The sequence below is a fragment of the Cylas formicarius genome, unplaced genomic scaffold (assembly GCF_029955315.1).
Source record: "Cylas formicarius isolate icCylForm1 unplaced genomic scaffold, icCylForm1.1 PGA_scaffold_5__7_contigs__length_24384050, whole genome shotgun sequence".
Classification (NCBI taxonomy): domain Eukaryota; kingdom Metazoa; phylum Arthropoda; class Insecta; order Coleoptera; family Brentidae; genus Cylas; species Cylas formicarius.
This window is the reverse complement of record NW_026844341.1, coordinates 6788942-6815119: the sequence shown is the minus strand read 5'-3', so window position 1 is coordinate 6815119 and position 26178 is coordinate 6788942. Positions and strand designations below refer to the sequence as shown.

The 26178-nt window shown below is 35.1% G+C and overlaps 1 protein-coding gene across 1 annotated transcript; it reads left to right on the top strand.

Moving 5' to 3' along the window:
- Positions 1 to 216: 216 nt before the first annotated feature.
- LOC132702371 (uncharacterized) lies at positions 217 to 4840 on the top strand. The gene is made up of 4 exons (XM_060670958.1): positions 217 to 319; positions 981 to 1420; positions 4276 to 4766; positions 4834 to 4840. The coding sequence occupies exons 1-4, from the start codon at positions 217 to 219 to the stop codon at positions 4838 to 4840; spliced, it is 1041 nt and encodes a 346-aa protein (XP_060526941.1).
- The last annotated feature ends 21338 nt before the right edge of the window (positions 4841 to 26178 follow it).

The following is a 26178-nucleotide window of genomic DNA, read 5'->3' as shown; positions in this document are numbered from 1 at the left end:
GGCAGTACTAAAATTCTTACTTGATTTTCTGTTTAATTTATTTTGCTTTTATATTACTATATCTTCTTTGCAGCGCAATTTGTAAAGGTCACATTCTTGCTATATATTTGCGATACAAAAAATATTGATCGATGTATCCATATCAAGGTACATATATGTAATAAATTTACTTCCTTATTTCCTTTATTTCTTCATATGTAATTATTACTGGCCAAAATGGTACTCACCGACGAACAAAAAATTTCTCGCTCCGATGCGCTGGGAAAAATTGTAACAGATCAATTGAAAACTACCAAAGATTGTGCTTCAAAGGCTTCCGGTGATTCTCTTAGTCTTGTCCGATATAAAATATCATATAAAAATGTAAAGGATTTAAAGAGGGATTTCGAAAGACATAATTGTGCTCTCGTAGTCGCTTTAGCTGGCAATAACGATAAATTAGAGGTTGAGGCTAAAATACTAAATGATTTTACTTCGCGTTATTTAGAAATTGAAACAATTTACAGCAAACTTGTATCCGAAAAAGGACAAATGTTAAAAAGGTCATCAACTTCCTCTTCTACTTCTACGAATCCAACTATTTTTGATATAAATAATAAAATTTCTTGTTTACCGAAAATCGAGTTAATTTCTTTTATCGGGGATGTTCAAAATTTTCCAACTTTCATAGAAATAATTGATGCTTTAATACGCAACAGTAGAGTTTTATCCAATATCGAAAAGTTTAATTCATTGCTTTCCAAAGTTTCTGGACCCCCACTTGCTTTAATAAAAAATATACCGTTAATTGCCGATAACTACTTAATTGCATACGATAGCTTACAAAATAGATTCGACAATAAAAGACTTAGAGCTATCAACTATTGGAAGGCGCTAGAAAATTGCCCTGATGCAATACGTACATAATTATGCTAAGGACGCCGATCCGTCCGTCCGTCCGAACCTTCAAAGTATGAAATCGTGAATTCGTCGCCCGTCAGCGACGGTAGCCGAATACGTCAGGGACTATTTTGAAAAGTGCAGACAAGAGCTCGCGAAACAGGAACATCAACTGTTGAGGGAAGTGGCGCTCAGAAGTATGGCTGCTGAGGAGGACCTCCGGGCCCAACTTCGTCGCGTCGAGGAGCTGAAGGATATAGTGGAGACCAGGGCTTCGGAGTTAAAGTCCGACACCCGCCTGTCCCTTAGAGGACGAATGCAGAAATATGAAAGAATAGCGAACGACATAAACGCGCAGCGCTCGGAGAAGTTCGGTGCGCGAGAAGAAGACTTGTTCTCGACGCAATATACGCAATATAAACTTTTGGACGCCACTAGAACGGTCGGAAGGTTGCTGTTGGCGCCGACTCCAGATTATTCGTCGTCCCTGCAGCGCGGAGTCTTCGCAGAGCGGAGATTCTGGAATACAGTCTGCGGCTGGGTGGGGTAGAGGCGGTTCCTCGTAGTGAGGACACGACTTAGCCGATAGTTTTATATTATTGTTATTGTACGGTACTGTTAGATATAAATATAAGCCTAGTCAGTTTTATTTTTGTGTATGAAACTGCATCTAGTAGTTTTATTATTCGCTGCAAAATAGATTTTGGTCGCGCTAAGTCAAATATGAAACCAAAACAACATAAATAACCAACTACAAAGAATTTCCTTAATGTATTACATTCTACTTCTACGGGGTGTTTCGCTGTTCATTGTTCATTGTTTGCGGCGAACGGTATAGTCTACCTAAATCTTCATCGGCTTTTGTCCGCAATTATAGAAGTTACCGGCCGACGACAATAAAACTCGGGTCCGGCAGATACTAAGGCACAGAACATTAAGGACCGACCTTCAAAGGTTATGGTAATAATATAATTTTTTTGTTTATTTTGGTGGGTATGATCTTAATAAATTACACTATGAAAAAACAATTACGTAGAATAAAGTCATAGCTAGGGATATCTATACATAATTACATCCTTATTGTAAATGTCTAAATCTAATTCTGTTTCACTATCAGAGTCGTCATTGAGATTAATCATAAAAGGATTAATGTTGTTTTGCATAGAAATGTAAGGGGCCTCAATTTTTAAAATGTGCTGTACTGATTTTTTCCAGCTGTCCATTAATATGTTATTAATTACATTTTTATCAAATTTATTACACTAGGGCTTAAAGTAGAAGTAACATTGTCTGCTCTGATCTTTGATTTTACTTGGTTCGACAAATGCTCTATGGCGTTAAACATGCAATGATTTGGAGGAAGACTTGAAACGGTATGCCCAACCTGTTTAGCCAAATTGTCGCATACATTCTCTTTTTTCATTGCATATGAATTTAGGACATACAAAAGTTGCGCTTTTATATAACTGAATTAAAAATAAATGTAATTTTCAACAAAATATTCCTGGATTTCATTTTTTGAATTTGGTCAGGGTGGTGATTTATGTAATAGACGGCTGTGCTAGCTTGCGTTATGCATGACAATAGGACTGTTATTCGGAATATTTTTTAAAAGATTGTTTTGTACCCAATTTTAAAAAAGTTCGGCATTTGTAGCCTCATCATAATCCAAACTAGAATCCTTAATATTCTATGAAAACAACAGCAAGTAGTTTCTGAGAAGTCCATCTTCTGACCCAATGGTGATGCGTTTTCCTTTATTTGAAGGTGCAGTTTTGAGTGGAATCGAACCATGTCTTATCAATGTAGATTATGAATCTGTTGCCTAATCAATATCTTTTAATTTCTTGAAGGTAATGAAATCTCCAAGTGCGTAACCTGTATAATTTCATTAATAATTGCCTTTTGTCTATTTTGTGGTACTTGAATAACGTTTTACAAAGGGTGGCAGTTCTTATATTTATAATGGTTTCATCTTCTACTAGCTTCTATTTCAGTTCGTAAAAACAATATATTGTCATTCATGTGATTTTGGAAATCATTATGTTGATTCCTTTTCTTCAATTCTCCACTACTAATAATATCCCTTATCGACGATATTGGCGTTTTTGTAGTTTCTTTTCAAGCTTCTTGTCCTCTACTGATAAAAGTTTCATACATATTTTTGATAACCTGTTTTGCATCAAGCGACAAATAACTTTTTCGAAACGTAAAGTAAAAACGATTATTCAACACTGACACAAATGGTCAACACTCTGGAAATGTATCAGAAATAAAGAAATGTCCCTGGTTCTTGTCTTGCTTTGAAGTAAAAATAAATATTTTGCTAATGGATTTTTCCAATAACAATAGATAATAAAATCGCTAAAGTTTTATTATTTATTATGATTGGTACAGAATATTCTTCGAAATTTGCTGAAATTTTGGCTACTTCCATAAGCGGTGATGCCAAAATATTTTTTAACGCCACGTTCCTATACCTTAGGCGGATTTCAAGAAAATAATTATTTTCTTCATTTTTCCTATCAACTAAATTCTTCTTACACTGGTAAAAACTAATGATATGCCCACCAGATACAAAAATGGTGAAAAGTACATTTTATAAATGGAACGCGATGTATTTTACCACATAAAATTTTCTTTCGAATGATGGTTTATGCTTAAATCGTTTGGTTTCTGAAATAATAGCAAGTTTTTCTGATACCTGGATTTGGCAGAATTCATCTTTTTGATAAGTGACGAAGCAAAATTTTTAGAAGAGGATATTTTCAATAAAAGAAATGGATTCTATTGATCTGTTTATAATCCTCATTCCACAAAAGAAATGGGATTTCAAAGGAAATGTGGTTTAAGTGTTTTCAGTGTTTTCCTGCTTAAAAGATAAAAAGACAATGGATCGTTGAATACTCCAAAATATATTTTGAAGCATTTTTTTTTGTTCAAATTTTTTCTTATTCAAGTTAATGTTGATCGTTTCATTAAATTTTCTGCATGTTCTCGCTATAATGTAGTTGCATTGTCCATGCATAATAAATAAATTCAATAAAATTTTCAACCGATTTTATCAACAAAATTTGCACCACAATCTATAATGAGCAAATCTTTATTGAACTGTCTAGGGAAAAAGAATTATTTAACTTAAGACAAATATTTCGTGGCCTCTTAAAAGATGAATTATTCCACAGGAATCTGGTTTTCAGAGAAATTTATATCAAAAAGCAAACGATTTAAGTATACAAAAAAGATATTCTAAAAGACATTTAATTTGCTGTTGGAATATGTCATAATATATAGGATGTTCCATTTCAAAAATGCACTTTTCACCATATTTGTATCGCGTAAATCATAAATCATTAGTTTTGTATGAAATAATGTTTAAGAGGGTCCTGGTACCAGATTGTGAGTGATCTTTTCCCACCATCAGACAACGAATGGGAGACGATAACTGCTGAGGCAAATGTCGATTTGATCACTGAAGAAGAGGTGAAGGAAGCTCCCCAGAGCATGAAAAGCGGCAGGTCTCCGGGTCTGGACGGTATTCCTCCGGAAGCGATTAAGATAGTGGCAAACACTTCTTCTGAATGGCTGATAGCGATTCTAAATAAGCTGCTGAGGCTCCAAGAACTCCCAGAACTGTGGAAAGTGGTTAAAATAGCTTTGATCCTAAAGGCGGGCAAACCACCACAACTAACAAGCTCATACAGACCCCTCTGTATGTTAAATACGCTAAGCAAACTGTTAGAAACACTCATCAGAAATCGGCTCCAGAAGGAACTAGATGAAGTAGGTGGCCTGCATCCCCGACAATACGGATTTACAAAAGGCAAGTCCACGCTGCAGGCGCTGGAGGACATCATCGAGACAGCGAAGGAGTATGAGAACATGTGGTGCGTTCTCCTAACAATTGATGTTAAGAATGCATTCAATTCGGCCAACCACGGACTAATTATCCAGGAACTAAAGAAAAAGAAAATTTCAAAATACCTTGTAAACATCATATCAAGCTATCTGAAAGACAGAAAAATACTTTTTGATAAAAATGAAACCATGGATGCTGAGGCCGGGGTTCCACAGGGTTCTGTCTTGGGGCCGACATTGTGGAACGCCCTATATGACGTCGTATTAAACTTAGAACTTACTAGGGATGCCGTGACCATCGGTTTTGCCGATGACCTGGCGCCTGTTGTCGGCGCGGACTCTGACCAAATGCTCATGAGCAACACAAATGAGTGTCTGGAGAGAATAAGCTCTTGGATGAAAACGCACAAACTCATTTTAGCACCAAACAAGGCAGAGGCGGTCATTTTGAGGGGAAGACCTAAGCGAGATCACATAGCCTTCAACTTGAAAGGAGCGAGGGTGATCCCTTCTAAACCAATGAAATACTTAGGGTTAACCATAGACAGCAGAGGAAGTTTCAGAAAACGTATTGACTGTGTAACTGTGAAAGCAGAAGCAAAAATATCCAGCTTAGCCAGAATTATGCCTAATGTAAGAGGACCCAAAAGCGAAAAAAAAGCAGTACTGTGTGGCGCTATGCACAACATTATTCTGTATGGTGCTCCGGTCTGGAGTGAAGTGCTAACAGTCAAGAAATACAAATGTCAGGTAGAAAGAACACAAAGAAAAATGCTTTTGCATGTGACATCATCTTACAAAACAGTATCCCTAAAAGCATTGCAGGTTGTTGCAGGAGTACTACCAATTGACTTGATGGTCAATGAACGAAAGCACATCTATAAACACAAAGGCGGAGACCAACAAAACAAAAAAGCTACTGCACGCGAAAATGCACTAGACATCTGGCAACAAAGGTGGCAAAACGAGACTCTAAAGGCCCAATGGACCAAAAAGCTCATACCGAACCTGAAAATGTGGCTAGATTGCAAACCTCGTAGTACAGATTACTACTTAACACAGGCCCTAAGCGCGCACGGCTGTTTTAGAGTTTACATTAAGAAATTTGGCAAGGACCACACGGACCACTGCATATACTGCTCCGAGGTTGATACCGCCCAACACACCCTGTTCGAGTGTTCGAAATGGAGAGAGCTGAGGGAGGAAACACATGGCGCAATAGGCTGTGCGCTAGATCTAGATTCCTTTGTACCGAAGATGGTGGAAAGCGCAGAAAATTGGCGGGCTGTGAAAGATATGGTAAGAAGAATTTTGAGCGAAAAAGAGAGAGACGAACTTGAAAGACAAAAACAAACAAGGCAGGAACAAGGATAAACAAACACTGCTGGTTGCACCTGAAGATATGTCGACGACGGTTCCGGGTGTAACGATTGGAGCAACAGGGGATTTTAGTGGGTAGTCCGAAACCTCGGAGAGTCCCACACTACCATGACGCAAACCACCAAGCGCGTAGTGTGCATAAAGCATTTCCTCCTCAAAAAAAAAACTTTATTCAGGTAATTTCGACAAGGAAAATTACAAGAAAAGGCAAGCATGAGTGCAGCGCCCAGACGTATCTGCTTGCTGCTTGCTACACTTATCCTTAAATTAAATTTCAATTTAAATACCCACTTAATTATATAACAGAAAAACCTAAACCTACCTCTGTAAATAAAAAACTATTAACTAAAGTCGAGGCTACAGTAGGTACTGTAAATACCAAATTTTTTTTAAGAATTCTAGCAGTACCCAGTGGAATGGGGCAGATCATTATATAGTTTAGCCAAGTCGTAACTTAGATTTAAGTTATTCACGTCTGTTCTAAAAGTTATTTTTTCGTAGAGGTATTCGGGATATTTTGTCTTAATTATTTTGAAATAAAAACAACAGCGATGGATCAAGCATAACAAACCCGTAAGCCGTAAATAAACCTCAGGCAGCATTTTTGAATATTTTCAATACGTTGTAACAAATTAACTGTCAAACAATGCCCATATATGACATCACAGTGATTAAACAAGGAGAGAACAAGAGCATCGCATAATGTTTTTCTTAAGATTTCGAATTAGAATATGCCTTGAGCTATACAACCCTTTTAAACGGCCAATAGCCCTTGGCGTACAAGTCGAGATATGTTTTTCAAAGCAAAATTTTGAATCTAAAAGTAAACCCCAATTTTTTTGCCCCGCTTTGCAGTGGAAGAGTAATATTGTTTATTTTTAGGATTACTTCAGAAGCAAGACACTTAAACATCCACCGGCCGACCAAGTAGCATTATAGAAGGTTTTTTTGGGTTTAAGAGCAAACCGTGATCTCTGGAAATTCTGTCGATTCGTTCAAGGTCACTGTTGATATTTTGGCACTCAAGCTGCAATCGGGAGGGGTCAAAAACATGGTAGAGCTGCTTGTCATCAGCATATGGTTGTCCTTTGCAATACTCGAGAAAATCTAAGAATTTTGTTGTGAAAATAAAAAACCTTAACTTTAAATAGCATAATTTACATAAAGAGAAATCTATCTAATTATTGCATGACCAGAATTGATGGAGATGACAATTTTAGAGCTAATCTTAATTTGCAGGTGCCAAGTTATAAGTTAGCCAAAGTAGCTAACAGTCCTATGATTTTACCAATAAAACTATATAACAAGTTGCCTTTGTCCGTCAGAACGTTTTTTATTCTATCGAAGAATACTTTGATTGTAGTAATGCCGATCGCTCAATGTGATATACTTTGTGTGTTTGTACGTATCTGTTTTTAAAGTTTGTATTTTAGTGTTCTAATGTTTTTTTGTACTTGTTGACATGATCCGATACTTTTGTTAAAAGTCAATGGAAATAAACATGATTATTATTAAATTATAAAGTATTTAAACTGTATAAGAACCAATTGTCCGTAAAACAAATACATATTGATCTAGCAGTACTAAATAAAAAAGAACTGTAAATAAGTCTCGGTTTTTTTTCTTCTTATCGTCGACCTCGTAGCCTGTTCGATTTTCTGAGTTTTCAGAGGCTTTTCCCTCTCCTGGGTAGTCGTCGTCTTCAGATTGACAATTCTCAATTTCTTCCAGTTCATTTGCTGTATACGTGATTTCGGTAACAACCAGTTTAAATCCCTTGATTTTGGTGTTTGGATTCTCCGCGTTTTTAAACAATAGAGTCTTTCGTAAAAAAAAAACAAATTCGATAATTATTGGTGCCCGTTCACCTTTGCCAATTGCTAATTATATCTCCTTCAGTTATATCTGTTTGTCATAAGTAATTTAGCTTACCGATTGTATCTGCTCATTTTGGCCGATCCTCAGACCAAGGACGATAACATTATTTTTCATAACTTTTCTTTCAAGTTGTCTCACTTTCTTTGTAAACTTTTCCGTCTCGTCATTTACGTTATCGATCTTCACGTTGACTTTATCTATATAAGTTTCTATCTCCGCTTTTATCTTGCCGCCAAGTTAAATTTGGATGCTCTCTTTGGGAAATATTATTATGTATAAATCGCCGAATTTCGTTCCTTAATAAGTTTAAATATCCTACGGATGTTCAGTTTAGTTGGTAAAATACGGATCTTAAAATTCTAGATCTCCAGATTGTGCACCATACTTTCATGTATCTTCGTCACTGCTTGTTTACTTCAAAAACACATTTTGTATTTTCTAAAATAATGCATACTTTTTCGATTAAATATCACGGCAGACGTTGTAAATATTGATTCATCGGTCCAAAATATATTTTGAAATGTTATCTACAAAATGCCTATGCATCATTATATTGCAAAAGTCTCGGTTGCATCCAGGTAGCGAATCACCCCTTTAAAATCCAACCCCGCGCGAATCATTACATTTGCCATTAAGTGATATTAGGCCCGAAAACCTAACGACACCTCATTCAGTGAAAATTTACCCGTAATTACGACGAACCGAATAAATAGCAACTGGGATTCGGATACCACATCACAAGTGTTGACAACTAGTGCGTAACAAGTGTGTAACGGACAGTTACAATGAACTTGAACGGATCAATGACGTTTCCGATCGAGGACTTCATAAACGATGTTTTGGTGAGTACCGCTATTTTTTAGTAAATTAGGAGTTTAAAACGATTTTTTAAATACCCCTAGAGTCATGTGGGGCAAGACTGCGCATTTTTTTTTCTATGATCATAAAATTGTAATAATTGTACAAAATAAATTGAAATAAAAGTATTTATTTAAAGGATTTATTGATTTAACAATTACGTAACATGAAATTCAATTTACTTAATTGTAATTAAAGAAATAAAATAAAATAAATGTTAGTCAGAATGCGCACACTTACCCCAATATTGGGGTAAACGTGCGCAGCACTGCGGGTAAGTGTGCGCATTTGTAATAATTTAAACCATAACTTGTTACATATAGTTACACCATATTTAATTTTATAAATATTATTTTTTATCAATACTTATCATTTTTTACTTCATTTTTTATATTTATATATTAAATATATAATTTTTGACAAATACTGTTTTTACTTGATTTTTATCGAGAATAAGGCTTAGAGTAGTTAACAGTTTTGAATAGAGATAAATTCATATGAGATCGTTTTTAACGGATATGATAAAATCTTAATTATTAGAACATATATCACATATGAAAGCACCAGTTTCATAATGAGTGCACTGTTCATACCACCAGCTATGACATAAGCTACATTTAATCCAATCCTCTGTAGGTGGATCAACGTATTTTTCACCACACAATGCACAGTAATCATCATTTTCCTTAAAATCATTAATATTTTCTTGACTAGCCTTAACTTTAACAGCCTTATCTTTGCTAGTAGTATTCTTCTTTGTTTTTTTTAGAATTTTCAGTTCTATTTGCTCTAGCTATGCTAGTTGACGTGGGTTGTCGTAAATTCAAATCAGGGCGCCTTTTTAAAAATCCATACACCCAATCACGTCCAGCCATTTTCGACTTTTGATTAAACCGATGAGGAATATGATTATTTCAGCATACTCGTAGATCAATGTTCTTAGAGTTGTCATATTAAGACCATAATAGAGATCATCACATCTTTTTAAATAATTATATATTTCTTTTTCTTGCTCACTTGTGAAAGTTGAAGTAAATCTGTTCAGCTGCTTTTCTTTTACTTAAACCTTCGGCGATCAATCGCTTAGCAGCATCAAATTAGCAGCATCAAATTGATCACGGGTAACAACGGACCTGTGTGGAGCCTTCCGCTTGTAATTTCGAGGCATTGTAGTTTTTTTTTAAGAAATATATAAGTATAACCTGAAACAAATAACAACGAGTGTCAATACACAAAGAACTCACTATCGGCGTAAAAGTACGCATTAAAATATGCGTACTCTTACCCCATAACCGTATGCGTACACTTAACCCTAATCGCCTTTACAGATTTAGTTTAAAATTACACATTTTTGCGTCATTCTACCAAATTTTGATGTATAGCTGATAAAATTAGATATATAAACGAGCATAATTGGACATAATTAATACTAATTACCGCTACATAAATATAAAATTATTTGAATTCTAAATTGGAAAAAATCGTAAGAATAATAACCAAAATTTTTACTTACCAATATTACTAAAACTACGTAACTTTGCCAGACAAGACTCTAGTCTTTTGTCCAACGTTGTAGTGACTACTGAGGGCAGTTGATTCCCCTACTCTACTGTCAACGGTTTTATAAATAATAAGCCTGCGCACACTTACCCGCTGCGCACACTTGCCCCACATGACTCTACTACCTTACCACCTCAAAAAAGATAGTAACCCTGTAAGTACTGTATATTTTTAAACCAGCGAACATCTAATGAATTAGTGCACCTTTCGAGGGCGAAATAATAAAATAAAAAAACATTTTCATGATCCCCTCACTATCAGACTTGGTAGTAGGTTTAGGGCGATGGAAATGATGAAATTATTAACAATTAATCTGTGGTCAGTCACTTTTTTTGAACTATATCCTTCCTGCTTTCATGCAAAATGGAAAATACCTACAAAATGAGCTTAAACAGTCTAATACGGCTTTTTTTATATTGTTAATAAACAATGTCACATATTGAATAAGCTTCACTCATCAGCGAAACAAGTCAATTTATTTGTAAATTTTTAGTTTTTTTTTCAATTCTAGAAATATCAAAAAAGATCGATTTCAAATTGTTTAAATCATTTTTCAAAGTTAATTTTTTAACGAACTATAAGATAAATAACTCATGGAAAAATGGTTACTGGAAGTGATGTGAGTGCTAATTGTGAGTAGGAGAATATTCTAATTTGATCGATCCCGCAGAAAGAAGACGAGTCGCCGCAAGAGTGCGAAAGAGCCACTGCCAGCTTAAAATCCGCCAAGGCGAACCTTCAATGTATGAAATCGCAAATTCGTCGACGGTCAGCGACAGTAGCCAAAGACGTTAGGCACTATTTTGAAAACTGCAGACAAGAGCTCGCGAAACGGGAACATCAACTGCTGAGGGAAGTGGCGTTCAGAAGTATGGCTGCTCAGGAGGACCTCCGAGCGCAACTTCGTCGCGTCAAGGAGCTGAAGGATAGAGTGGGGGCCAGGGTTTCGGAGTTAAGGTCCGACACCCGCCTGTCGCTTAGAGAGCGAATGCAGAAATATGAAAGGATTGCGAATGATCTAAACGCTCTGCCTTCGGTGGAGTTCGATACGCGAGAGAAAGACACCCTGTTCTCGCCGCAATATAAAATTTTTGACGACATTAGAACGGCCGGGAGGTTACTGTCGGCGCCGACGTTGGATTATTTCGTCGTCCCCGCAGCGGAAAATATTCCGGGACTTGATGACGGCGCGTTTTCGGGCAGCGATGACGTCGACAGTTAGAGCTGAGATTCTGGAATACAGTGACTCACAAACCCCCCCACGTTTGGGATAGAGGCGGTCATCGTAGTGCGGACACAACATACTGTTTTGTATTATAATGACGACTTGTACTAATAGAGATAAATATAAACCTAGCCAGTTTTATTTTTGTGCCTAGAACTGCGTTTCAACAGTAACAGTAACCTCAATAATCGTATTATTCGCCGCCAAATAGGTTTTGACGCCACTAAGTTGGAGCCAAAACAATATAACTGGTGTATAACTAGAGAATAAAATTGAATTTCAAATGAATTTCCTTTTTACTTAAATTATGTTGGTCCTCAAAGTAATGTATACGTTCTACTTCTACGGAGTGTTTCGCGGTTCATTATTCTTAAACTTTTACCGCTAACGTTTTAGAGCGTCTCGATCTTATCCGGGTGACTTTTGTCCGCAATTAAATTACCTGCCGAAGGCAATAAAACTCGGGTCCGGTAGATATTAAAGAACAGAACATTAGGGACGGACTCTCAAAGGTTTTGGTAATAATATAGTTTTCTTGGTTTATTTAGGTGCCCAATTTATTACACTAAGGAAACAAGGACATTAAATATATATAATAAATAGGAATATCTATGCAAAATTACATTTTTATTCTAAACTTTATGACTAAATTCTATCAAAAATTTCAACAAATATCCAGCCTATCCAGAAAGAAGTCCTATAGTATTATATCCAAATACCTAATTGTATCCTAAAACCTGCATTCTACAACTAAATTAAATAGTTTTCTAAAATGCAACATTAAACAATATTACCATTACCGTTTAAAGTAAAGTGGCAGAAATGAGAACCTATTATCCTTTTGTTTACAGATTTACAGTTCAAATTAAAATTCCCTGTAGCAATAAGGATTTACTGCTGCCAACTGTCTGCTATTTATCTGCGCAGTGGGCGCTGGAATAACAATTTTGTTCAAAAAAAAATTGTTTGCTTAAAGTAAACTTTAGAGTTTTATAAAATGCACTGGTATAAGAGAGAAACGCTATTTGGTATGAAATGAAACACCACCAAAAAATTATACAGGGTGGAGGAAAAGACTGGAAGGCTTATTTCTTATTTGCATGTATGAGTATTTTAGGAATGAGCATTAGCAACTTGTGAAAAAGGGTAGGATCATAGAAAAAGTAACTAAAGAAAAAGTGAAGAATTCCTTATTCAAAAATGCTACTACTCGATGCAAATTTTTTTTTAAGTTATTTGTTTTTTGCTGTATATTACATTTACATTTAGATTGTAACATTTGTATTTCATTTGTGCTGATGACGTCCTCATGATTAAAACAATATCTTAGTGTATTTGTACCATGCGAAGTAGTGAAGTAAATTCTGTTAATGTTGGTCAACTGATTTAAAATAAACTATTAATAATATCCTTCCAATAAGCATTTTTCTAAAGCAAACAATCTAGTAGGCCTAGAGAAATAAATGCATAAACAAAATTTGCGCTGTATGCTGTCAGTCAGAACTTTGATATCAAAGTTTTTGAAACTTTGTATTTTGTATTGTAAATTGTATTTTTAAGAGATCTTTTATCTGATTTTCAATTATTTTGTTGAACGTAGTTACAGTGAATACAGTTTGTGTACTATACGGATTAATTAGAGAAAGGTAATTAAAATTTAAAAACTTTTTTTTTGTTAAAATTTAATTTGCCGCAGAGCTTATTTACTGCTTACATGCGTAAGATGTATTATTTAAATAAAAAACACTTTCTAACATTAAAATATTGCTTTTTGGTTTTAGATACAGTAGTGTCTGTAGAAAAAAAATATTTCAAAAACTTTTGCCCCAATTCGATTTTTTACATATACCTACTTAAAACTATTATATAAACGAAAATTTCATGTTTTATGCACAAGGTATTATGCAAAGCCTATTAGCTGAAGATTCCCTAGGGTTAAGCATTTTCACATTTTTCATTTGCTAACAGAATTCTTTTGTTACAGAGTAATCCAGAGCAAGTGAAAACATGGATCTTAAAGGAATAGATGTGTTTAATTTCTAGATTGATGAAGACGGTAATCATAGATCTTAAATGATAATGACGAATATCAAAAGCTCCAAGTTTGAAGAGTCTGCAGAAAGACAAATTAATGAAATTTGCGACCAGCTATACAAAAGGTGGAAAAAAAGTAATCTTAAGAGAAGGCTTTTAACACAAAACATAACATTAAAAAGTACTGTTCTTATATTACCGCAAGTGGATAATATGCAAACGCCAACAAATTCGCTGAGAAGACCCAAAAACTCGTTTTCCTTGTGTAGTGAAACAACAAAAATTAAGCAATTAGCAACAAGTTGCTAGAAAAATCAGTTAATTTGGGGAACAAAGCTAAGTTTAAAAAAAGACGGAAAAAGAGTCAAACTGCTTAAAGAAAGTCTCGAAACCTCTCCTACCTCAAAAATAATAAGCAATTGGAATATACAGAAATTAAAGCCAATTATACCATACACACCTAAAGTGTATACACACAAAAAAAAAATCGGAGGAAAAATTATGCTGTTATCAATTTCCTGATAACATTTTGGTAACAGAGTTATCTGTAAAAATTGAGTTAAAAGAGCTTTTGGACCATACTGTTTCCCGAATTATATTATTTCAATCAGAGGTTTTCTTTTTAATCACAAAATGGGGGTGTGACGGTAGCACACAGAGAATACAAGCAGTTTATTGAAACCGAAAATGCTTCGGATTCAAATATTTTTTTAACTTTACTTGTACCTTTGCAATTATTATCTTACTTAAAAATCGACCCGACCCAAAAAATAATTTATTGGCAGAATCCTAAACCATCGTCAACCAGGTATTGTAGGCCGCTCCACTTTTATTTTCAGAAAGAAACTCCTGCTTTCACAATATAAAAAGTAGCCTCTGTAAAAAAGAAATTGATGAACTAAAACCTACAGAGATGAATAACAACGGTCAAATTTTATCTGTATATCGGTAGTGTTATGACAGAGATATCTTCAAGTCAAGCCTGGAACATCTGTGAAGCAAAACCTAAAATAATGAACAATATACAACATATAAAAACTAGACCAATTAACAACGAGGCTCTTGATTATGGATTATTGGCTCTCCATGTGTGTGTGTGTGTGTGTGTGTGTGTGTGTGTGTGTGTGTGTGTGTGTGTGTGTGTGTGTGTGTGTGTGTGTGTGTGTGTGTGTGTGTGTGTGTGTGTGTGTGTGTGTGTGTGTGTGTGTGTGTGTGTGTGTGTGTGTGTGTGTGTGTGTGTGTGTGTGTGTGTGTGTGTGTGTGTGTGTGTGTGTGTGTGTGTGTGTGTGTGTGTGTGTGTGTGTGTGTGTGTGTGTGTGTGTGTGTGTGTGTGTGTGTGTGTGTGTGTGTGTGTGTGTGTGTGTGTGTGTGTGTGTGTGTGTGTGTGTGTGTGTGTGTGTGTGTGTGTGTGTGTGTGTGTGTGTGTGTGTGTGTGTGTGTGTGTGTGTGTGTGTGTGTGTGTGTGTGTGTGTGTGTGTGTGTGTGTGTGTGTGTGTGTGTGTGTGTGTGTGTGTGTGTGTGTGTGTGTGTGTGTGTGTGTGTGTGTGTGTGTGTGTGTGTGTGTGTGTGTGTGTGTGTGTGTGTGTGTGTGTGTGTGTGTGTGTGTGTGTGTGTGTGTGTGTGTGTGTGTGTGTGTGTGTGTGTGTGTGTGTGTGTGTGTGTGTGTGTGTGTGTGTGTGTGTGTGTGTGTGTGTGTGTGTGTGTGTGTGTGTGTGTGTGTGTGTGTGTGTGTGTGTGTGTGTGTGTGTGTGTGTGTGTGTGTGTGTGTGTGTGTGTGTGTGTGTGTGTGTGTGTGTGTGTGTGTGTGTGTGTGTGTGTGTGTGTGTGTGTGTGTGTGTGTGTGTGTGTGTGTGTGTGTGTGTGTGTGTGTGTGTGTGTGTGTGTGTGTGTGTGTGTGTGTGTGTGTGTGTGTGTGTGTGTGTGTGTGTGTGTGTGTGTGTGTGTGTGTGTGTGTGTGTGTGTGTGTGTGTGTGTGTGTGTGTGTGTGTGTGTGTGTGTGTGTGTGTGTGTGTGTGTGTGTGTGTGTGTGTGTGTGTGTGTGTGTGTGTGTGTGTGTGTGTGTGTGTGTGTGTGTGTGTGTGTGTGTGTGTGTGTGTGTGTGTGTGTGTGTGTGTGTGTGTGTGTGTGTGTGTGTGTGTGTGTGTGTGTGTGTGTGTGTGTGTGTGTGTGTGTGTGTGTGTGTGTGTGTGTGTGTGTGTGTGTGTGTGTGTGTGTGTGTGTGTGTGTGTGTGTGTGTGTGTGTGTGTGTGTGTGTGTGTGTGTGTGTGTGTGTGTGTGTGTGTGTGTGTGTGTGTGTGTGTGTGTGTGTGTGTGTGTGTGTGTGTGTGTGTGTGTGTGTGTGTGTGTGTGTGTGTGTGTGTGGAATATTTTTTACATGTGGCTTACAGACTAGATATCAAAAAATGGCAGGCTAGCTCGCAACAGGAAAAGGGCAGCGTTAAAGAGGGAAAGAAAAAGGGAAAGAAAAATATTCAGCTTAAATTTAGAACCGAAATGGGTTTGATTATCGATAAAGTAAAAGCAGGTGGAAATGGAACAGGTAATGATGGCAATACCGGTAGAAGATTTTTTGCCGATCCATTAGCCACATCGAAGATATTAGAACTAGACGAAGAATGCATCAGACATTGCTCTTGTATATTACAAGTCAGGTGATCAGGTTTTGAGATAAAGCAAAGTAAATTACAGGAATATGTGGAAGAGACTGCTAATTTGTTAATAAATAAATATCCATTTTACTACATGCCGAGCAGCGTGCATAAAGTCTTAATTCGGGGTGCATCAATAATTTCGGCTGCAATACTTACTTTAGGGATGTTATCAGAAGAAGCGAAGGAATCACTTAACAAAGCAGTACAGACAGCATTTTTCCAGAAAAAGGTAAAGAAGTGATACCAACCTTTAATATTTGCATTAAGAAGTTTACCCAAAAAAAAAAAACGTATTTACTTTCTGAAGCCTTGCATCTGCTGTTCATCATGGGCAAAAAATGAATCATCCGATTTCGAAGAGGAATAGCATTGTTAATAATTATTTTACTTACTTAATAAGTTCAACTATTTTTTTTAATTATTATTTTACTTGCTTAATAGAGTTTTGCGGCCTATTTTCTACAATAACATCGCAAATTCTCCATCCATAGTTTTTATTGCTAGTAAGAAATGAGCTTAAAATATGCGTATAAAAAAATAATTAACTTTTATGTCCCAAATCATAGGTGGGTGGGGATTCGGAAATTATAATTATTTATGGGCTTTGCTTACATAATCTTGATAATGGTCTTAATGATACGTTTGTGTAATTTTGTTTTATATAAGGCAAAAGTGAAACAATGTAAAACGATGGTAATGTTAATATGCATAAAGATACAAAGCAATTTCGTGTGTTTTAAACCAAGAGTTTATTTTACTAGGCATGAACCAGTGAGCGCCCCGTATGTTAAAATAGACTGTACGAGTCCAAAGTAAAAAAGCTAGCTTTAGAGCTAAAAAAAGCAATTTGAACTTAAGTAATTATTATATTTGATCTAGTTTTATTTCCAATTCCGATAGAAGCTGAAGGCTTATGATATATTAAGTTCCTGTTAAACCAGAAGACAATGCCAATAAATCAACCATGAAAAGTTAAGTTAGGAAAGTGTAATCGATTTTGCAATAGGTCTAACCGTTTAAACTCCGTAGACACTCAATTTAAAAATATATATCCATGAGATTAAATTAGCTGATAAAAAGAGGAACAAAATCAGTAGTACTTGGTATTTATTGATTTAAATAATACACTCACACTAAGAGATGGATTCGTGTATTTTTAATGTAATAATAGATCAGGGTGTTCCTTAATGGTATGCGAGGTAAGTAATCTGCAATAAAAATTAAAACAATACAAACAATACATAAGTAACCGATATTTATTTCGTATTTACGATAAAACACCTTTATCATCGGAGCCAAAATTGGAACTGCTACTACCAGGAAATGATCCTGTGTCTTCATTAAGTGGTACAGTTATATCAATTGTATTCTCTTTTTGATTTCCTGTATTTGTTATACAACTAATCCAATTTTCTTTGGTATAACTGTCTGCAGTATCGTCGTGCCTTTCCTCACCTACAATAGTATTATTAAAAAATGTTTTGCACTGAGCCCACACCACCACTAAATATACAATGGTAAGGAGACAATCTTAAAACTCGATGACCCATTTTAGCAATTATTTCGTATGTAGCATAAGGCAAGTTTGTTTTGTAATGTTTGACAATTTTTAACAACATTTTAGATCATTTTCTGGGTTATTAATCCGCTTACTGAGCAGCCAATTCGTAATTTCTACTTTTCTTGTCGAAGCATTTGGTACACTTTCCCTAGGTCTGGAATGATATCGTGCATTATCTATAATAATTAAAGACGGCCTCCCTAGTTTCGGTAGCAGTTTTTCAAAAATGCGATCCTGTTTTGTAATAGAAACTGCTGTAATTATCCTGTAATTGGTGCTATCTCTGTCGAGTTTACGAGACACTGGCACGTAAGTGGGTGGGTTTTGCCATTCTTGGTATCGAGTGGAAGCAAGTAAAATGCTGACACACTTTGTCTCGATTTTATAATCAACTATGCCATCGCGAATCGCACCGATCTATGATTATTATTAAATATCATCATCATCATATACATCATTTTAACCAAGTCGCTGCTGTTTTCCATAAATGCCTATTAAATTAATATATTAAATACCTCTCATATCAATTCATCATATGTTACATCCGTGCGCTACCTTGCACTTTACACAAAGATAATAACGAAATTTTTGCAAGAATATTAGATATTCTGTAAGTTACCTAATATATTCCCCATAACAGCCCATTTTCCCCAATGTATCATAAAAATTTACCCTCTTTTCTGGTATTATTTTACACTCTAAATTGGTTTATTGCATATGGGCCAAGCTGTCAATGAGTCCGAAGGGGAAGAAATTTTATATAAATTTTAATACTACCCCCCAAAACTATTTTTTGCTATGCTTATATAAATGGATTTGAGTTAGTTTGACTTCAAACAGAAGTTTTTGGGGTTTATTTTCCTTTATAAATTATTTGCAGTAGTGCCACAAAATATAAAAATTTTTTTACTAAAAGCACTTTAAAAAGAATGAATTAAAAGGAAATAATAGTTGTGATATGCTCATTTCTAAGTTTTGTTTCTAATACGTGCGACGCTGCCGGCTTTGAGGGTTACGTTTGTGAATAAATCAATACATTTAAAGACGTTTTATTGATAAAGTAGCAGAGACAGAAGAAATTTCATTTCTATTGTTCGGTGGACAACGAAGGAAGCTTAGATCGGATGAGAACTTATGGTTGTAGATGGTCGTTTCTTCCTAATTATCCGCCTCGTTGAGTCGTGCTAGATATGCCGGCACCTGGAAAACGGAAGACGCCTTTACAAATTAGCTGTTTGCGTCGCTGAAGAAGCTGGCGTTAGTATGCGTGACATTTCATTTCAATTATTCCCCAACTCGAGTGGCAATAACTGAGAGAAAATTCATGATGTAGTATTTTACGTAACAAGTCCCCAAAGGACCTTTTTTTTGGACGAGTAGGCAAATTCCAGAACGAACCACAGGCTTGAGAATCCCGTAAAGCACTTTCAGTACGGATTAGATGCTATATTTCTCTAAATCCGACTCAGTGTCGTACAATAGACAAATTATTACACTTTATTAACAATTTATAATCTGAAATTATTGTTAAGCAAAAAACATAAATATTATTTTTAATATAAAACATACAATGATTAGCATTGTTTATTTGTAACCAAGGTATTTCAAAATTATGTCTGTCTGTGTTAAACTGTCTATCTTTTGAATTTTGTCAGCTATATCAATTTTATTCTGACCAGAATCTTCAATGGAGCCTTCAACAACATTTTTTCGAATTTATCGATATCCATTTTAATTTATTTCTTTTATACTGAAAATTTTTTCTTCCTGAAGAACTCTGTTAATTTAAAATACTTGCTTATATCGATATTTTTTGTGGTATGTAGCATTGCCGTGAACATTAAATATTTGCTCCACGCAGATGATGATTTTAAAATTTCCGATTTTTCTAATAAATATCTTCACAAATCAAACTCTTGACTGGAACTTTCGGCACTTTTTTTTTTAAACCTCTCCTAAAGATGCCAACTGGGTTGGCGAAACGCGCGTCGAGTACGTAAACTTGAGTTTCGGTTTGTGGTAAAACGCGTTATTGTGTACCTTCACAAATGTTTATTAATTTCTTTGGCAGGTACTACTTTTCAAAAATTTGGTATGGTAGTAGGTTGAACTTTGCTTCTTAGAAAACCAATTGTCTTGTTTAAATTTTGGTTATAACATGTTAAGATATCTGTTTGTTTCGCTACCATGAAAACCAATTCAAAGGGGACTTACATTAAATTGAAACCGCCCGGAAGGTAACAAAGAGAGGCTCGTAATATCATGTTATGGAAAAGGTTTGATACAAGCCACTATACATTTTATGGAACCATTAGCTTTCAGGTAAATTTTTGGCAAAACAGCAGCACAAACGTCAACATTCAAGCCGCGGGTAAAAATCTCCGAAATCATATTCACAAAGCCATACGTTATATCACAAAAATTTCGCAGCCGTAGGTATCGAAATTAACATTGTAAAATAATATTTTCCACACCCTTGATAGTGTATTTTAGAGAAGGGAGTACAAAATTCATTTTTCTTTAACAGTTACGAAATAATTAAAAGTAATTCAAATTGTAAGCAATATTTCTTTATAAAAATATTTTTATTAGCTATAATGATCGCTCTCGTTTCCACTTCTACACGAAATATGTATTATTTTTAATTATGTAACATCATATTGAACTTAAAATTCATTTGGATCCTTTTAACTCGATGTGTTATTATTTGGGACACGACACTGCAGTGCTAATTTCAGTTCACCTGTTGCTTCGTTTTTTAAGTTCTTAGCGGTGCCTAAAATCAATAAATTGCTGTATTTTCCTGCCCACAAATATAAACACTTCCACTCCGCGTTAAAAAGATTTATGGATTGATATTTAAATTTGCTGATTGTCAGGGGAATCATATTCGTTAGAAAGAAAATGTTGAAATTCTTTTTTTATATTTTTGTTCGTCGATTTGCTTGATTACCTGCATTCCATATGCGACGAGGGTCAATATTGACAGTAACCAATTTATAGCGATCGTGGGCCCATAATAGTACGGGTTCAGACCGGCTCATAAAACGGCCTTCAACTCACACCGATAAAGAAGTGTTCCTCTGCCCTACACATTGTGTTCTGGTTTATACAATTATGGACATGGACATTGCACCGTATGGAGGGCACACACGTAACATAAAATTGCTAGTTGACATGTTACATGTCATATGAGGAGTGAAGGAAAAAAACAAGGAATGTCACGATTTGAAAAAATTGGATATTTAACATTTATGGCTCAATAGTTTTAAATTCAGGCATCAGTGAAACAGTAGATTCTACCAAGTACGTTAACTTATTTTAGAAAGATCTTTAAAGGCAGCAGAAAAACTTTAAAATATTGTTACCTATAACGAGAAATATTGTTCCTATTTGCCTGTTTTTTTTTCCCCGTGGCCGTATCACCATCCAGGTAACATTTGAGAGGTATGCGCCGCTCAGCTACAGCCGGAGCGGGAGTGGGTAAATTCACGATTTAAGTACCAACTTATAAAGAGTATTTTCTTTTTTTTTTATAGGGCGCCAGGTGATTTCTTTACTTATATACCCCTAAAAGCACTGACATCACCAAACCTAATTCGCACTGGTGACATTAGCTACGGTTATTACAAAAAAAAAGGAACAAAAAACACTCCATGACATTCAGTTATTCGATTTAATGTCGAAATGGGGGGGGAAGAGTTATCCGCCGCACTGGGATCGGTATACAAGATGGTAATATGTAATTACATTAAACAACTTTACACGTTTTATTTTCCTACAGCGTAAATAATCTCTCGAGAGTATAGACGAGTATAAAAAGAGGGTAACCCCTTAACGACAAAAAAAAGGAACCGTCAATAACCTCTTTTCAACTCATCGTTCAGGTAATATCTTAGATGTACAAACAAAATTATAGAACTCGCAATAAAACTTAAGTTGGGCACTACACCAGTCCTTTTTGTCGAATCGTTTTATTTCCTTTTACGTGTATGCGAAAATAAAAAAACAAATTCCACTACGTGGTACTTATCTGGAGTACGGACGTCGGTGTAGAACTCTCAGGTTAATTCCGAAGATTCCCGAAACTAAGGCGTTTGCTCTTCCCAATTTCCCGGATGTTCTAGGCGTACTATTATAATATCAACCAATACATGGCCTTTTCCGGATAAATAGCAACCTTCTGTTTCTCGTATCCGCCCGGGACCACAAAAAGCAAATTGCCAAAAAAAGAAAAACGCCTAAGAATGGAAAAGAAAAAAAATCAAGAAGTGATACGAATTGATAAAGATTCTACAACTACAATTTTATTTTTTATTGGTTTTTGATTTCAAGTAATTTATCGTATTTATCTCAAGAGTTTAAATTTTGAAAGTAAATCATTATGCTTTTACTGTAAAGGAAATTGACCTTTTTTTTTTCTTTATAAATGAGTTAAAATAAATTGTCCAAAAAAAACGATCAGAACAACTACCGAGAACTACGCACACAATAAAAAGAGAACTTACCTCGTATCAGCACAAAAAAACAAACCCAAAACACGAGACGTTTCTCTACAAAACCCAATATCTATTCAAGATAAGCTTTGGAACTTCTTAAAACAACCAGAGTACCACAAAAGTCGCCAAAGCGGGATGCAAAGTGAAAAATCCGTAAAACACCAGAATAACTTTTCTGTTCACTAAGCAACCTAGTTATGACTCGTGCAAAATTTAAGAGCGATCACCGCGGTCACGGCTTATCGCGCTGCCTTTTTTTCTCGGTGCGTCGTTCCTTTTTTTCCACGCTTTCGTATTTTGCCATCAACATGAGTTTACCGGGTGTCTCAAATTTCAAACGTAACAATATTCTTAAATGCAGAAAAAAGACTAAAAGAACATGGAACCTTCGAAAGTCACAATAGTGGGCCATTGGTTGCCCAAACTTACAAAAAAGCTGGTAATATTATAAGATGGAAAAAGAAAAAGAAATATTTCCTTACCTTTATGCGGACATCTGTTAAAATCCTTTCTAACAAAAAATTTAAAAGAGCAATGAAAAAATATCTGCTAGCTATAGGAATACTTTTGTTTTCGACAAAAATAATTAAGCCGTTGTCACGTTTTTTTTATACTAATATTCTATATAATTGTTTTACATTGATATTGCTTAGACTTTGTTTTGACAATAACATATAGCCTATATTTACGATTCACTAACATTATTGATATTAATATATATTGCGATGACAAAAACTTTAACTTATAAAAGTCCGGGTAAATAAAGTTGTATTTCTATTTCTGTTACTCCAATTACATACCAATAAAATCTATTGGGAAGATTGGCCGTGTAATAGATCTAAGCATCATGTTTACAAAATTTCATCAGCCTCATCAGATTTTTGTATTTTGCGGTAAGTATTAATTTTTTTTATAAAGGCAACGTTTCGGATTGGGAGTATGGCAAACTGTCTCCAGGTGTGAACTTTAAAAACGATTAGAAATATTTGCTGTCTTTGTTAAGCATTCAGTTTAATCCATAAACTGTGATGTGTATGTAGGTGGTGAAAGTTCAAACTCCACTTCTGGTAATAAATGAGTGCTGTGGTTTTCTTGGACTTTACTGCATTAATGGGGTTTTGATGAGCCTTGGATGCTCCCCAATAGATTCTATTTTTTTAGTTTTCTGTAGAGAAAAGGGACATTTTTTGACATACCTATTTATACCTATCATTTATAAAAAGAGTTTTAATTCACTCGTCCCATATTTTTGTCACATTCTGAAATGTTATTCTGATTGATTCCAAAAATGTTCTTTTTTGTACTACATAATACATAAAGCGAAACATAATTCTTATTTTGACCGCCTGCTGAATCGCAAAATATGTGCAAATGTTTTACTTTATTATCCATACAATTAGTAATAAAATGAAATAGGAACGACAACACTTCATTTGGCCCTTCATTTGCAATTCTTTGAGGATACGTATAAAAAATTCATTGTTGAAACTGTACATATGAAAATTGTCTCAGATAATAAACCTTCGTTGTCACGTTTGGCAATATTTTTTTGGTAAACGCTTTTTTTTAATTCTTGCTGGCAGCCCTTTTAAAACCATGGAACGTGTGCGCCTTGCGTTCATGAAAATTATTTTGAAATTCTGAAGCATTTCTTTCAGAATGCAGTATTCTCAATTTTAGCTGGAATTCGTCAAATGCTGAACATGTGTCTGTTCTTGGATACCCGAAAGTTAAACTTTGTGTTGAAAATTTCACATATCACATAAAAAACCTCAATGGCCCGAAATTTCTGTTTAAACTTGTTGAACATTTTAATTTTTTTCAGATTCTTGCAAGCTGTCATGAGAAGTCTTATTTTATGCTTCCAATAAATTTAATTTTGTACTTTTTGTGGCTGTATGTAATATATCAAAATTGTCGTCAAAAATGTGTTTTTCTGTGTTTAAGTGTGTAGCATAATTAGAATCTAGACTATTATTTTTAAAACGCTATTTTATGTTCGTTAATGCGTTTCTTGAAGGATCTACCTGTTTGTCCAATATAAACAATAGTCTAGATTCTAATTATGCTACACACTTAAACACAAAAAACACATTTTTGGCGATAATTTTGATATATTACATACAGCCACAAAAAGAAAAAAATTAAATTTATTGGAAGCCATGAAGATTAACAAAATGAGATATTCAAATGTATTGCTTAACGATGAATTAGATTTAAGTACCTTTCCTTTATTGAAGTTAAATTCTCGCAACAACATTAATTAAGGTTTTATGGTCATTTTGCGGTATATATAGTAGCAGGTAGTTTCTAAATATTACATTTGATAAAGACACGGTGTTGTCGAAATAATTGTCATGTCAAAATATATAATTTCGTGAAAATCTGAACTTTTAGTTCAGTTTTAGTTATATTTTTAAAACATTTCAGTCTGAATGGCATGGCATGAACATATCTTGTTTTTAACCAACGCACTCTTTTTTTTAAATACGCATATCTATCGGACAGTTTTAGTTTTTCCTTGCCAGTCTGCGACAAACAATAGACAAGCTCAATTGCTTGAAAAGTGAAACATTCCTTGTGTTTTCCCTTCACCCTTCATATATTAGAAAAGCGAGTGACGTCCACAGCAGCAGCGGTATGCGTAGTTACTTAAATAAACAAAAGTAGCCTCAATGAATCGTAAAAGGGGAGTTTCAACAACTTTTGTAGGATGAGTAGTTCTGACTTTGAGGTTAACTGGACCAAAAATCTAATAGGAGTATCCTGCCAAAGTCTGATGGATTTTATTTAACAACTGATATCACTAATTGTGTCCGAATTATGTGACGCCATATGATCAACTCCATTAATATTAAATAACCTAAATGCCTAAAAACGAATATTAGAACGCCGCATTCTACTCTACGTAAGTCTCCGACTAAAAATTGATAACATCTAGCAAGTTAGGTAGCATCGAAATTTGCTACATATGACTGATAAATATGTAACATGATTTACAGCAAGCGGAATGGTCGACTTCCGTTAGAATTCATAATTACCGTAAGATGTATCAAAAAATCTTTAATACATCTGCAGCGCAAAGACTTGCTGTCAAATTAAAAAAAAGGATCCAGTCGATTTTTCATATCTCAACCAAGTATTGAAAAATGCCCATGTATTTAGTGCACATTAATTTGGAGTTAATTGAAACAAATATTTTAGTCTCGGATGCAACAAGGAAGCGAAAAGTTGCCACCCCTTTAAAATTCGACCCTCCGCCAACCATTATATTGACCATTAAATTACAATTAGGCCCGAAAACCTAACGACACCTTATTGAGTCGGCAATAGAGAAAATTAATTCGTAATTAGGACGAACCGAATAAATAGCAAATTCGATTTGCATCCCACATCACAAGTGTTGACAACTAGTGCGTAGCAAGTGTGTAACGGAGTGTCACAATGAACAACTTCAACGAATCACTGACGTTTCCGATTGAGGACTTCATAAACGATGTTTTGGTGAGTATCGCCTTTTTTTTAGTAAATTAGGTGATTATAGAAGTACTGGTTGTTTAAAACGATAAAACTAGTATTTACCTTACAATTTTTTAAATATCTCTACTACCTTTCCACCTCATGTAGAATATATTTTTAAATCAGCGAACTTCTAATTTTCCATTTATGCCGAGGGCGAAATAAATGGAAAACATTTTCATGAACCTCACGGTAGAATTGGTAGTAGGTTTAGGACGATGGAAATCATGTGTGGTTGAGCCATATCCTACAATACCTACAAAGTGAGCTTAAACA